Here is a 14,373-nt window from a genome sequence, read left to right as displayed (position 1 = left end):
GAGCAAGGGATGAAGGCCATGGATGAGCTGAGAAAAGATATTCGAGGGGCTTTGCCCTTGTTGATGAAAGGGTTGAAGCTACAGGAAGAAAAACTGAAACAACACCGATCAAGTCTGAACCGAAAGTGGGCTTGTCATGTTCTTAGTTGCAGGTAGATCTCATAGTTTACATGATAATTGTGCAAGTAGAGTTTCAGAGCATCTGTGAATATATGTATCTACTGCTTAGGCTCCAAGTTGATCTACACAGAAAGGCTCGTAACTTGAGCATCTAGGTAGGCGAAGCCGGTTCCTATAATGAAAAGAATTTGATGTATTTAGCATGGACGTACTGACTCAATGATTTCCTTTGTCACTGACTTTTCCTATTCAAATATGTCTGCATTTGGTTGGCCCTAAATCCTTCTTAGCATAACAAACACAGTTCATTGGCATTAACATACTCACAAAAGATCAATCTACGAAAGATATAAATGCAAATGAGAATAGATAGACTCTTCTGGGTGCAAATGATTATAAGCAGTACCCCCATAAGACCAAGGTACTTTCATCATGTAAAACCTTAAGGTAAAATGTCAAGTTCCACATTTTGAAAAGCATTAAAACCATCTCCCTTCTGTAGTCAGTAACTTAAAACATACAAGCCACAAGGATAGGCAGATGAACACCCTTTAGCTTGCGCCCTCTGTAGTAAGATATAAAATGAGATTCCACAAAACAGTACACCTACTCGGCAAACAGTACACCTCCACTCAGAGGATAGAAAAAATTATGAGGATTCTAGAAGAAATGAAGCTTTGAAAGTAAGTTTCTAATTCAAAGGATTTTATATCCTCATTGGAAGCTCCTCACTTGGCCTCACGAAATCTTTTCTAGTTCAGCTAAATATATGTACAACATTGAAGATTGTACGCATGTCTGGCATTTCTTCTATGGAATTTTGTCCATCGGATAGCAGCCAAGAACACGAAGAAACCTTGCAAATTCCTGTAGCAAAAAGAGAAAAAAAACGCCATTATATCACTCCTCTCTTTCTTCACTCTAATTACTAGGCAGTGAACAGTCATCAGTCATAAAAAGTGAGAGAGAGAGAGAGGAGAGAGAGAGAGAGAGAGAGAGAGAGAGAGAGAGAGAGAGATTATTCCTAACAACACAGTACAAACCACGCTTTGTAACATTTATAACAGACTGACCTGCAAATGTCCCAAAGCATATTGGGCACGCGGATCTGCCATAGATGCTTCAAAGTCAATGTAAAAGAGGTAATCAAAGTACCTGGCAAGACAAAAGAGTCGATTTTTAAAATGGGGCTTTTCTTGTTTTATCTATAGACCCCTCGCATGACTCCAAATCTAAGGTTCTTCATCTTAGTTTGGTTCTCATAATATGCATAACACAGTAACGATTCGGTCAGTATTTTGACTTCTGTTTTTGTGAATTTTTTTTAGTGTGATTTGGAGCTTTCTAATGCAATAGTTGTATACACTCACTTGGCACTTCCTTGATTAGAATCATCAACAACCCTTAATGGACGTTGTTTCTGGGGGCGACTTTCAATCTGAAATTGCTCCAAAACAAGAAGAAATAAGTAAAAGAGATATGTGAAAGCATAAGAAAAGAGAGATTTTAACCGAGGTTACCTTTGTCAGATTAATGCCCCTCAGAGCAAACACTGCCAAGGCTTTAAATAGTACACCAGGACCTTCTTCGAGAGTGAAAACGACACTTGTCTAGGAGCAAAGTTATACATAATTCAGTACATTAATGAAAAACATGGATAGATGTCAATACCAAATAAAGAATTAAACCTTGTATTGCCTCTCAGTTCCTGGTATTATTGGTTCTCTCGCAAGTATCAGAAAGCGAGTAATATTATCGTCATCATCCTGTCCAGTGCAAAGCAGGAGTAAACTGAATGAAGATCAACTTTCTATCTCACAACAACTTACATCTTAAATTATTTATTAAAAAGTAAATGCTATCTAGTGTAAAATTAATGAACAACAGAGGGTGATGCAGCTTTGCTCTTTGCAATCACCTTTTAATGAGATGTAAATGCTCCAAAAAAAAAAGCAGTTTAGACATGTGTAACTCAGGGGAAAACTTGGAATGGAATTGCTTTACAGACATCATGCTAAACTAAATTCTTGACACAATGGTGAATACAAACATAAATGTGGTTGGTTTTTACCATACTGAACCCAAAATACCAAAAAAAAAAAAAAAAAAAAAAATACATATTTGAATAATAGTCTTTACTTGAATTTTATCTGACAGAATCTGAAGGCCATAGATTTCTGCAGCTCGAGAACTTGCAACAGCACCAGTATCTCTTACGCCAGTTGAGGCCACCATCTGTACAAAATGTCAGTCATTAGACTTTGAACAGCTTTTTTGCCTTTCCTAGTGTACTTTTTGATGAAACAAAGATAACAGCAATGACAACCTGCGCAGCGAGAGCAGTGTCGTCGGTATTGACTCGGACGATACCTAAGCTGCTTAGTGTCATCTCACATTGAGCAAGAGCCTGCAAGCGCAAATATCCGCAACAAAACTTTGAAGACCTGGGTCTTTCATTTCAAAGATTAGATTGTACATATGCATGCATGTGAAAAAGTACTTCATGCCAATCCAAATTGTGAGCTCTATCCATCGTGAAAATTTGGTGTAGCAAATGGGCACTTTGATGGGACAATGATGAGCATTCATGCCATATGTACTGGACATGCCAGATAGTACATACACCAAATAAAAAATAAAAAATACTAATAAGTGAAAGACCAACCTGAGGATGGCTTAGAACACATTTTAGTTCCTCTTTTTCTACACCAGGCAATCCCAAGAGGCAATGGTTCACTAGAAGTTGTACCTCTCCCACAATGTGCAATCTATGGCGAAGAAGCAAGTCATAATTCCTGTGAATGCTTCCAGCAACAGAATTCTCAATAGGAAGAACTGCTTTATCCACTAACCACAGTTCAACGGCCTGTTACATATAAAGGCAACTATCACAATCTGTTAACATGATTGAAAATATTCAATGGATTTCACAAAAATAAAAGGTAGAAAATTCAGTCAAAGATTGGTTGACCTTGAATGCAGCTTCAAACTGGTCACATGGAACAGTTTCACACTTCGGGTAAGCTTTCAGGGCAGCAGCCTCACTATATGCCCCTGGTAATCCCTACAACAGGCAATATTCAGCATTACAACAAAAAGCAAATTGGAAACACCAAAGAGAATGCAACTAATAAGAAGGGCGCTACCTGATAAGCAACTCTAACTTTTGAACCATCATTTGGTGAAGGAGAAATATCAGATGCTGTCAATGGTTCTGCAGTTAATCATATTCAACCTTTGAGGTGAGAGAATGCAACATTTGTAAGAAAATAAATAAATGATCACAGCATGAAGCAAATTACTAGGCCACAGTAATATACATGATTGTAAGGGTTTTGACCTATTTTGGACCTGAAATAGATTCGAATACATATCTAATAAATTTGGCTTCATATATGCAAGTCCTATGTAATCCCAGAGAACCAATATGAGAATACTATTTCCAAGAGTGACCGAAACTTGGGGGTATGACATATTAGCTATATGATAGTGGAAATTCTTCTAGTCCTCACCTGTTATGTCATAAATTAGATGCATTTTGCTCTTAATTCATTGCATAAAAGGTTCTTAATTTCTTTTGATTCAGTCCATTTGGATAGAAGTTATGCATAGCACTGAAAAATCAAATCAAATCTTCTTCATGAAAAAAGGCTTGTATACCAACACCAATATCAATCATGCAAAGCACAAAGGTATTTATAGTGATGGATTTCAGCTGTAAAAGCCTTTCAAACAACTCAAATTATTCTACATTGCCCTAAAAATTAGTCATATAACTCCTCTATACACCTTTCCACATTCTATAGACTACAAAACACCATTGCATGAACAATTAAAACATCAAATCACTCAAACAAACCACAAAGTTAAGATATTTTTATACATTGCTCCAACAATTACTCTTTGAATACCAATATCAGCTATTACCTGCAAAGACCATTCCATCATGACAATCAAAACATCAAAATGAATCAAACAAACCACGAAGTTAAGATCTTTGGAGTAAAAACTCACTAGGCAGAAGGTTCATATCCTTGTGAAATCCCCTGGCGTCAGTATCCTCAACCCTCTGAATTGCACCAGCAGATTCCATCCCTGGCAAAATTGGCTTCTCATCCTCAACTGGGGTGATAGCTCTCTGAGCCAAAGAAACCCCCAAGCAGCAACATTCCCATTTCCTCAAACTCAAATTCAAACACAACCCAGAAAGATTAGACCTCAAATCTGAAACACCCTGATTAGAAAACAGTGTTGTAGCCTCACCCCAGATAGGAACACCACCCTTCACAGCCATCACCATAAAACTCAATAAAGATCAAAACTTTGAGGCAATCCCAAGGTTTATATAGGAGTAAGAGAAGGTGTGGTTGGTGTGAGGTTTGTTGGATGAAACGCATAAGCACATTGTCCCAAGGTGGACGACAATGGTGATGGGCGTATCTGACCCCACCAAAGAATTTGAGGAAGAAAACGTATCTGGGTACTAGCGAAGTTTGAAACGTTCAGGCAGAGAAATAGAGAGAGGGAGAGACCGACAAGTCACAGTGAAAAAAGGGAGAGAGGTTTTAAGAGGTAGGTGAGCAGAATGTTGTTGGCTACACACTCCACCTGAGTTGTTGTTTTTGTAAGAAAATTAAAAAACAAAAATGAGAGAAGGGAAGCTGAGGGGAGTTTGGTTCAGGAGCACATAGACATTTGAATACTTCAAGCATTTATGGAAGGCTCTTTTTTCTCTCTGACTGACTCAGTGTATGTAATCTGTCCATTTTTGTGTGAGAGAGTTGAGTTTGGAGAGGGAAGGAAAGCTCAAAGCTGTGAGGGTTGTTTGGCTTTTTGTGGGCCATATGCTGTCATTGTTAACTCAGTTTCATATAAGTTGTTTATCCAATTTGCTTGATGGAGAAGGAGAACCTAACAATTTGGGTTAGTAAATATGGAGAGATCCCACAGTTCATGGAAAATGAAATTCCTTTTGTGGTTTTGAGATTTTTAGTCTCTCTCAAAGTAGGTAATGGAGGTCTTCACGACGGTTTATCAGAGTTTTATCTCTCTAAAATTAGGCGCGAGCGCGACAAGTGACGTAAGAAGCTAAATAGAAAATGAATTATTTGAATTTGATAACGGTAATTTAATTATTCTAAACATGTGGCGTCTTTTGATTCTAGTGACGTTATTACAACTTTCAATGTTGATCTCTATGATTATTCATTGTAGATAGGTGTCAGTAACTCAATCTATAACATCGGAGAGAGATTTGTGTAACGTTGTTTCCAAAACCTGACACATGATGATTAATGACATAACGCTTGATCTATTTATGGTAATAACTTATAAATTATCCAACACACGTGTGTTGTATATCAAATTTGATTGGTGTTATCAAAACGTCCAAAATTTTGATATCGATCCTTACTATATATATCCCTCGTAGATGTTGGTTAGTACCCTAATTTTTTTAAGTGTATGGAATCTATATCCTCCCCAATTACTATAAGGCACATAACGCTTCAAATCTAATCATATCTAGATTGTTCTTCCCTTTATAACTATCAACACCGGTACTTTCTTTCTAAAGACAAGTCCAAGTTCATTTTCTCCTTGCAATGCAATACTTTTTGTGGAATGGGAGCAATGTGAATTTTGTTTGTTCTAAAAAGGGAACTAAAGTATGTGATGCAAATTTTGGCTTTTATATTTATCATGTCAATATTCATGTGTCATATCAAATTATTGACCTCATCAAAACTTAAAAGGTGAGGACACCTAGTATGTTAAAATGGTATATCTGGCTAGCTAAGGTATTATATTGCTACTAGTTTGTTGTATTGGTGGTTGTACATGCATTATCACATATGACTTATTCTCATTATGACATGCTAATGTGCTGGGTTGTCATCAACTGTCCAAAAACAAATGCAGCTTGGAAATCAACACCAAAATCTACTTTGGGTTAGACATTGTAGTAGATTGGTTAACATGGTCATAGAGAGAGAGTAGAAAGTGAAGATCTTGCTTGTGTTCTAAGGCATAAATTAAGGTTTTGGTTATGCTAATCAAGTATGTATTTTCTTACCAACCCCCATGGCCTTTTTTACTTCAAGCTTCATCTGTTGGTACTTTGTGGGCCTTATGGGCCTGAGTCCAATGAAGTGACAGCCCTTTATGTGAGTACCCGATCAAGGATGAAAATGTATGAAATGCCCTGCAATGAATATTGGTCTCTTCGTCAAGGGCGTAAAGACAATCTATGCGCTAAACTGTTTCAAAAGATCTGAGCACGATCAAGATATATCATATGTTGAATGGTATGGTGAAGGAAGGTGCTCGATTATTTGCTTAAAATACTTCTCATTAATGTTCGATGAATTGTTTCAAATGACATAAATAACATAACTCAACATACAAAGTGAACTTTCTCGTATTGCAATTTATGGAAAACTCTCTCGAACCGGTCAATTCTATTATAGATCTATGGACAATCTAACTTCTCAAGATCCATTCTAGTTCTCGAATCATCCAAACTGTTTTGGCGGAATAGTTTTCCATAGGTACGTTGTTTCACTTGTTTGTCCCTCTAGTCTCCCCTTACCTTTGGAATCGGTTGTCTTTCTCTATGGCTTCTCTCCTAAACACAAAAGGAAGTACCACATTGGTTCTTTAGCACAAGAACTGAGAAGGGTCAAAACCAAAAGCACACGAAAACAGTGGAGTCTGGACTGAACACTCATGAGTCCAAATCATATGAAGTGGTGGTGTTTCTGGGGATACCAGTGCTGAGTGTGTCTTTTACTTTTAACAGAAGAAGCATAGAATAGAGTGAAGGAAACCCAGTTATGGGTTGGTCAGGCAACACAGGCTCCTCTGTTCTCTTCTCAGTGACATACTGACAAACAAGAAGTACTGTTTATCCACGACACACATCCCTCGGACGCTGACCTTACACAGCTGCTCTCGGTCCCACCAATCATTCTCTAACATTGCCACTAAATTTTGAATCCAATCCCACACAAACCAGAGCTTTACCATATTTATTCTTTTTATGTCCTTTTAAGATTTGATTTCATGGTAGATCAACAAATAAACAAAAACAAAATTATTTACACGTTTGGGATGATAGGATGGTTATAAGATTCATCTTTTCATTACTTTTGATACACATAGATTTTATGTAAAAAAAACTCGAGACGAACATTGAGTATATCCGTGGTCATATAAGAATGACTTCCGATATAATGAGAGTGCGAACAAACAAAGTATACATTATGTTATATATTTCAGTTTTAGTTATTCCACATTTAACGTTTAAACATTACTCTAGAAAAAAAAATATGATCGTCCAAAGTTGTATCAAATACGATAAATTAGAATCTCTATTTTTTCTTGTCGGCTCAAAAATAACAAAACAAAGACTAAATCATAAAGTCTTTAGAAAAGTTAATTCAAAGAAAACGTAGAGAAACAAAAAAGGAGGAGACAATGATCTGAATTATAATGCTGTTTATTGAAATCTCTAACTCTCTTTCGGTTTGTGTTATATTTTTTCCGAGTATCATATTTTGAAAAATCAAAAACAGACTGATAAATAAAATAAATGATCAACGACAAAAGGATAGAGACAGAAAATCAAAATAAAAAAGAAAATAAAAGGAAGAAGAAGCGATAAAAGTGGCTTAAATATCCTAGAGACACTGGCCCGAAGCCTAGGAACCACCAAAACTCGCGCCGTACAGTTTCCAACACCCCGAAATGACCAAACCACCCCTCCTTGTCTTTCTCCCATAACATTCTTCTCTCCCACACTCCCTAATTTAACTCCCACACTCACTCTCTCACAAAAAGCTCAAAACTCCATTCCCCTAAAAATGGCCAAGTCGTCGTCGTCGTCCTCCTCCTCGACGGCGTCGTTTCCGCCGCTCAAGCCCGACGACTACTCCCACAGCCGCGTCCACTACGCCGTCGTTTTAGCCGACCACGCCACCCTCTCCCGCGTCGTCTCCACTCTCCCCCGCCTCGCCGATCCAACTCAGATCCACACCGAGTCCGACTCCTTGTCCCAGGAGCGCGTCGCCGACAAGATCTCCGCCGTGCTCGACCGCCGCGACGTTCCTCACAGGGAGACCCCTCTCCATCTCGCCGTCCGTTTAAACGACGCCGTTTCGGCCAAGATCCTCGCCTCCGCCGGCGCCGACGTGTCGCTCCAGAACGCCGCCGGGTGGAACCCCTTGCAGGAGGCGCTGTGCCGGAGAAGCTCCGAGATCGCGCTGATACTCCTCAAGCTCCACCACCGCTCCGCCTGGGCCAAGTGGCGCCGCCGCCTGCCGCGCGTAGTCGCGGTGCTCCGGAGAATGCGGGATTTCTACATGGAGATCTCGTTCCATTTTGAGAGCTCGGTGATCCCGTTCGTCGGGAAGATCGCTCCGTCGGACACGTACAAGATCTGGAAGCGCGACGGGAACCTACGCGCCGACACTTCGTTGGCCGGGTTCGACGGGCTCAAGATCCAGCGCGCCGATCAGAGCTTCCTCTTCCTCGGCGACGGCGACGAGACTCACGAGGTTCCGTCCGGATCTTTACTCGTGCTCAACCGCGACGACCGCAAAATCTTTGACGCATTCGAGAACGCCGGGTCTCCGATGACAGAGTCCGATATCGCCGGATTCTGTTCCCAGACGAGCGTCTACCGCCCCGGCATGGACGTCACCAGAGCCGAGCTCGTCGGCCGGACCAATTGGCGACGACAAGAAAAGACCGAGAGCGTCGGAGAGTGGAAAGCAAAAGTGTTCGAGATGCACAATGTAGTCTTCAGCTTCAGGTCACGTAAAGTCGCCAATGCCGATAATGCCGACGTGGCGGCGGGGTGCGAGCAGGTGCTCCCACTTGAGCTAGACGAAGACGACGACGGTTTCCTAGTGGCGGAGAATCCGAGCTTCTTCGGAGTCCCCGACGGCCGGAGGCACAGCAGCTTCGTGAGAGAAGACAGGGAGTTTGTGTCATTGGGAAGAAAAAGCGTCGACGTGACGTTTCAGCCTCCGAGGAGGTCCATGGCAGCGGTTTCCGTTACGGCGGCCCCGGTACAAACCAAGGAGAAAGAGTACGTGAAGAGCCTGAGACCTTCCGTTTGGCTAACGGACAATTTTCCGTTAAAAACGGAGGAGCTTCTGCCGTTACTGGATATTCTGGCGAGTAAAGTGAAGGCGGTTAGGAGAATGAGGGAGCTGCTCACCACCAAGTTCCCGCCAGGGACGTTTCCGGTGAAGGTAAGGGCATTTATGTCTTTTTGCTTGTTAAAACAGCTCTCCGGGCCCACTTGCTTGGGATTTCGGTTATGGGTCGTCTTCTTTATTTGTCTGTTACGCTTTTTGTTTCTTTTCATGCTTAAGCTGACTACAAAAGAGGCGCTGTTACCCAATGACAAGGGGACACGTCAAGTTTCGTATAGTTCAAAATTCCAATTATATCCCCCAAGCCAAATCCTATTGGCTGCCTATTTTGGACAATAATGTAAATCTAGAAGCTCTTATTGGCCCGGTATGGTCGTTGAATCGGACCGTTCTGATTCAACGGTGTTCCTAGCCGGGGGACCTAAACCCTAATTTGATCTCTTTCTTTACAGTCAGGCATGACCGGTGGGCCCCCCCGCCCTTTTCTATTTTCGTGATTTGGTGATTAGACTGTTAATTAGCTGACGTGTTGCGCTTAATTTCACTTAGATTTCGGGCTCTGATTTTTGTTACGGTTTGACTTTCACAGCTGGCGATACCGGTGGTGCCCACAGTGAGGGTGGTGATAACATTCACCAAGTTTGTTGAGCTGCAACCTACAGAGCAGTTCTTCACTCCAATGTCGAGCCCTAGGCAGTTGTTACGGGGGCAACAGCAAGAGGAGGAGCACAAGACCAAGGCGTCGTCGCAGAAGGCTTCTGCGACGTCGTGGCTGAGGCGGAACAGTAGTCAGTCCGCGTCGGCAACGAGCAAGCAGTACCACCAGCATTCTACCCTGGCGGGGTGGCAGGAGCCGGAGCCTTTTGCCATTCCTAGCAGTTATACGTGGACTAGTATCGATGACAAGTGTCGGAAGATGAGGAAATCGAAATCAATTAGGAAATCTAAGTGACAATAGTGTTGATCAAGAGATGCAAAGGACAGTTGGTAGATAGGTTGATGAGTTGGGTGTGTTATTGCCGAAGTTGCATATAGATGATTGTAGATATACCATCATGCACTTTCGGTCAATTACCTTGGTAGTTACAATTATATGGTCAATTTATAGAGTTGTGGCAATCTTTTACCTCCAATGATGTGTCCTGCTTATTTTCTAACAGTTCATGATGTTATGCACTAGTTTTCTTAACTTTTAATTGAGTGACACTGTGACATTGTGATTTTCTTGTGCTTATAATTGATTCCCCTCTCAAACTTTGGTGCTTGGCTACTTATGAAGCGTAACTTTGAAATTTCCGTTATTGGGCTGAGAATCAATCATTTCCAGCCTTCCAGCCCTTGCTAGGCATCTTGATGGTTTGTCAATGGCAGTGCTAATAAGGTCCGTGTAATAAATCACAAATATCAAAGATATCGAGGGTTTGAAAATATAAGAAATTCGAGAAACAAAACATTTGTTTAATCGGGAATCACTTACAAATTGGAAAGATGGGGAGTAACTAGTTGGAGTAATGGAGTTAGTGAAAGCATAATGAAGGGAATTAGCAATCAATTAGGTATAAAGCTGTAGGATATGATGCCTCTGCATCTTGAGTTGCCTTGTTGAGAAAGGAGAAGATGCTCTTGTGTTGCCTCTCTGGATGAACAGAAGAAAGGCACTAATCTAGGGAAAATGCCAAACGTGTTGGCTTTGATTCAGTGGAAGGGAAACTCAAACTAGGGAGTTGGCTAGTCCCTTTTAAAATAAGGTAGAACAATATAAATGTGATGGGAGCGCCAGCCCATCATCCACAAGTAGACCTTTTTATTATTATTGAGGAGCTTCTTCAAGGTCTCTCTGTCTAAGCACCTCAAGTCTTATTGCTTAGATATCCTCCCTCCTTTGCTTAAACAACTCCTTCATCTTTCTGAATCTGCACGCTAACAATCTCCAGGTAACTCTCTCCCTCTCTCTGAATATAGCTATATTGAATGCTCTTCTTGAAGGGTTTAGTTTTTTCTGTTTGTTTGCTGCAAACAAATCCTTGGTACCTTCAGATCTCTGTCTTTAGCTCCATAGAGTATGATGTGGTTTAAGCTTATGCCCGCACATACTTGATTGTCATGTTACAGAACCGTCCAGAAAAACCAGTGGATCCTTGATTGGATCTGATCCTTTACCCACTAGTATCATATAGCTTTTACATCTATGCATTGTTTTGAATGTGCTTGCTTTGATGTTAGAGTTTTCTGCCCAATTTATTCCATGGATTAAGACCAAGAAAGTGGTTGGCTTTTCTTTGTTTCAATATATATGGCAAACTTATAAGACCTGGATTAGTAAGACAGTGATGATGTTTCTATGCCTTATGGTGTTTCAGTAGTGGAAAGTACTCATTTTTGGATTTGATTTGTGGGAGCAGGGTAGTGAAATGGCGTCGGAAGCACCTGGGTGGGCGGATCAATGGGGCGCGGGAGGTATCGGCGCATTGGAAGATGAAAACAAGAACAAAAGCGTGGAAGACAACAACAAGAACAAGGGAGAGACCAAGTCTGGACTTAACAAAGCTAAGGTAGCAGCAATGGCTGGCGCTGAAAAGATCAAAAGTGGCACAACCAATGGCATCAAATGGATCAAAAATCAGTGCCAGAAGAAGAAATCTACCAAGACCTCAACTGAAGTTTAAACATTAATAATGGGTTTGCTTGTCATTTAAACTGCTTCTGTTACAAGTGATTGGGTTTATTGTTGTACTCTGCCTTCTCTATCCTTTAATGCAAAAGGCTTGAGCCATTCTTTGTACATGTGCCTACCCCAATAAGTATCAACTGTCAAGGTAACACAGGAAAAGCAATTCTGAACGATCATATGCATATAACTGATTAAGCTGGAAATTATTAACATTCAAGTAACCGATTCTCTAAAATCCCTTGACATGTCATATAAGTAAAATACTACACCAACGATACCAATCCCAGCAGTCTCAAAGAGCATGATTAACTATAAACTTTAGTAGATAAGCAGATCGTTGCCTCCAGCTACCGAATTTACATTTTTAATGTTCTATTCACATTCGCGCTTTCTTCTTAGTGAGATCCAAAGGCATTCTCTCCACTGTAGGTCATGTAAAGGAATCCATCTTCATCCTTGTTGTCTTCGTAAATTGCTGACATCAAGGCAGCTGCAACAACATTGCATGAAAGGAGAACATGAATACATCTACTACGACAACTTTGTGAGAAAATACCAACAACAAAAAGAGAAAAACTGAAGCTCACCTTGGGGAGGTAAAACGTTGTTGACAAAGGTAAATATAGCCTTCTCTGCACCGAGCTTGATCCTCTTGCGGACAACATAACCAAATTGTCCAACAGTCAAATCAGCAGGCACAAGGTATCTGCAGTCAGATAAAACAATATGAGATCCCCTTGATCTTGTGAATCTTATTAGTTCTTGAAGTTGCTTATGCAATAAATACAATTATCTATGTCATCCATCTCGTAGGCAATTGTATACTTATATACTACCAAAAATGGTATGAAAATAAAGACTTGGTAATCTATGTAATGATCAGGACCATTCCAAATACCACATCTCAGTGCAGATAAGCAAATCAAATCACATTACAGTTAAAATGTAGTTACTCGTGTAAAAAAAAAAGGAGAAGAGGAGAAGCAACTCACTTCTTCTTGTCAATGTCAGGAACGTCACTCTTTACGGCCTTCTCCACAATCACCGGTACTCTCTCCGGATACTTCTCCCTGATTCGCAAAGCTTCTGCCTTCCTCCTCTCTGAAACATCCAAGTCCAATGACATAAGACTAAAACAGAACAAACAATCAACTGAAATCACTACATGAATTGTTCTACTGATCTTGTATCAAAAACAATTGTCCTAATGATTTCCAAACAAATCACAGTGACCATGTTTTCATAACGAAGGAACACACAAACACACACATTCTGATCATAATCGCATAAAAACCTAGTCTTTATCCAACAAAATTCCCAAACTCTCACAAATTCAAAACTCCATAACAGGAAACAAGTATGATCATGCAGATTAATACATGCAATTCATAAAGATTGAAACTTTAACCAATAACCCAACACAATTTTAAGCTTCAACCATTTCATATCAATATATCTAACCCAGAAACGAAAAGAAGAACATACCAAGAGCATGTTGTTTCTTGAACAAGCTTTTGTCATTGGCCATGGCTAAACTTCCACTCCGACCTTCCTCTGCAAATTTCACACAACAAATCATCACAAAAATCCAAGCTTTTTATACCCAACAAAATCAAAACCATAAAGGTCGAAGCTTTAAGCTTCTTGCAAGAGATAGCATACCCAAATTGACACGAAAAATGAAGCAAAAAACGATTGGGGTTTTGGGGGAAGTCACAATCAATCAAACAAGGAGAGAATTGGGTGCTTACATATAGGTATGAATTTATATGTAGTAGGGTAAAGGAAGAGGCTTTTTTGGCTATCCTTTGTTAGGGTTTGGTTTCCTACACGAAATCAAAGACTTGCAAACTTCTCTATCTCCATCTCTTTTTGTTTGAGTTTTAATGCGTGTTGCAAGCAAACTCCATCTGTGTCCAAGTCACCAAGTTGTTCATGCAAACGACGTCGGTTTGGTCAAGGTTGGGCTTATGAGAAATAGAAGAAATCCTAATTTAACTTGGGCCTATATATTCTAGACCTAAAATACACTGAAATTTTCAAAGGAATATTCAAAGGAGAGTGGAGAATGAAAGTTGTGAGAATGCATACCTTTCTGCTTTGGCTTTGGTTGATACTTAGATGGAGAAGATCAATCAAGAGGAGAAGCAAAACCTTGTAGGGTGTGATGTCATTTACTTATAGGGTTTAGAAATCTTGGCCCCCAAGTATACTCATTTATATCCCAAGATTCTTTCCAAAACTTACTCAAGAAATTTACAAGAAAACAATCAATTCTAACGATTGGATTATCATAAAGTATTCGCAAATGGTGAAATCATGTGATTACTAATATCAAGTGTTCATTATCTCATAGAGAACAAAAATCGGTCTAAAAGAGATTACTAGAGATAACGAACACTTGACATTAGTAAATTTTGA

The 14,373-nt window shown here is 40.1% G+C and overlaps 3 protein-coding genes across 5 annotated transcripts; 1 reads left to right on the top strand and 2 right to left on the bottom strand.

The window, feature by feature from the left end:
- Positions 1 to 829: 829 nt before the first annotated feature.
- LOC101295397 (arogenate dehydratase/prephenate dehydratase 1, chloroplastic-like) lies at positions 830 to 4,697 on the bottom strand. Its single transcript, XM_004293248.1, has 11 exons — positions 4,135 to 4,697; positions 3,267 to 3,334; positions 3,092 to 3,184; positions 2,786 to 2,986; positions 2,447 to 2,527; positions 2,260 to 2,355; positions 1,809 to 1,886; positions 1,641 to 1,730; positions 1,491 to 1,558; positions 1,194 to 1,275; positions 830 to 987 (listed from the first exon to the last, which is right to left on the bottom strand). Exons 1-11 carry the CDS (start codon positions 4,418 to 4,420, stop codon positions 931 to 933), a joined length of 1,200 nt encoding a protein of 399 aa, XP_004293296.1. The 5' UTR covers positions 4,421 to 4,697; the 3' UTR covers positions 830 to 930.
- Positions 4,698 to 7,982: 3,285 nt separating this feature from the next.
- LOC101295109 (ankyrin repeat domain-containing protein 13C-B-like) lies at positions 7,983 to 10,233 on the top strand. Its single transcript, XM_004293247.1, has 2 exons — positions 7,983 to 9,377; positions 9,871 to 10,233. Exons 1-2 carry the CDS (start codon positions 7,983 to 7,985, stop codon positions 10,231 to 10,233), a joined length of 1,758 nt encoding a protein of 585 aa, XP_004293295.1.
- Positions 10,234 to 11,690: 1,457 nt separating this feature from the next.
- Positions 11,691 to 13,849, bottom strand: LOC101294146 (autophagy-related protein 8C-like). 3 transcript variants are annotated; one of them, XM_004293246.1, is made up of 5 exons: positions 13,704 to 13,849; positions 13,438 to 13,506; positions 12,945 to 13,053; positions 12,540 to 12,658; positions 11,691 to 12,442 (listed from the first exon to the last, which is right to left on the bottom strand). In XM_004293246.1, exons 2-5 carry the CDS (start codon positions 13,478 to 13,480, stop codon positions 12,348 to 12,350), a joined length of 366 nt encoding a protein of 121 aa, XP_004293294.1. In that variant the 5' UTR covers positions 13,481 to 13,506; positions 13,704 to 13,849; the 3' UTR covers positions 11,691 to 12,347. The 3 variants fall into 3 exon arrangements, with proteins under 3 accessions (XP_004293294.1, XP_004293292.1, XP_004293293.1); XM_004293245.1 differs by having other exon boundaries at positions 12,122 to 12,442; positions 13,615 to 13,830; XM_004293244.1 differs by lacking the exon at positions 13,704 to 13,849 and having other exon boundaries at positions 13,438 to 13,557.
- Positions 13,850 to 14,373: the final 524 nt, after the last annotated feature.

This window comes from Fragaria vesca, linkage group LG3, assembly GCF_000184155.1.
Source record: "Fragaria vesca subsp. vesca linkage group LG3, FraVesHawaii_1.0, whole genome shotgun sequence".
Classification (NCBI taxonomy): Eukaryota; Viridiplantae; Streptophyta; class Magnoliopsida; order Rosales; family Rosaceae; genus Fragaria; species Fragaria vesca.
Note: the sequence above shows the minus strand (reverse complement) of the source record. Positions and strands in the feature narration are given on the sequence as shown.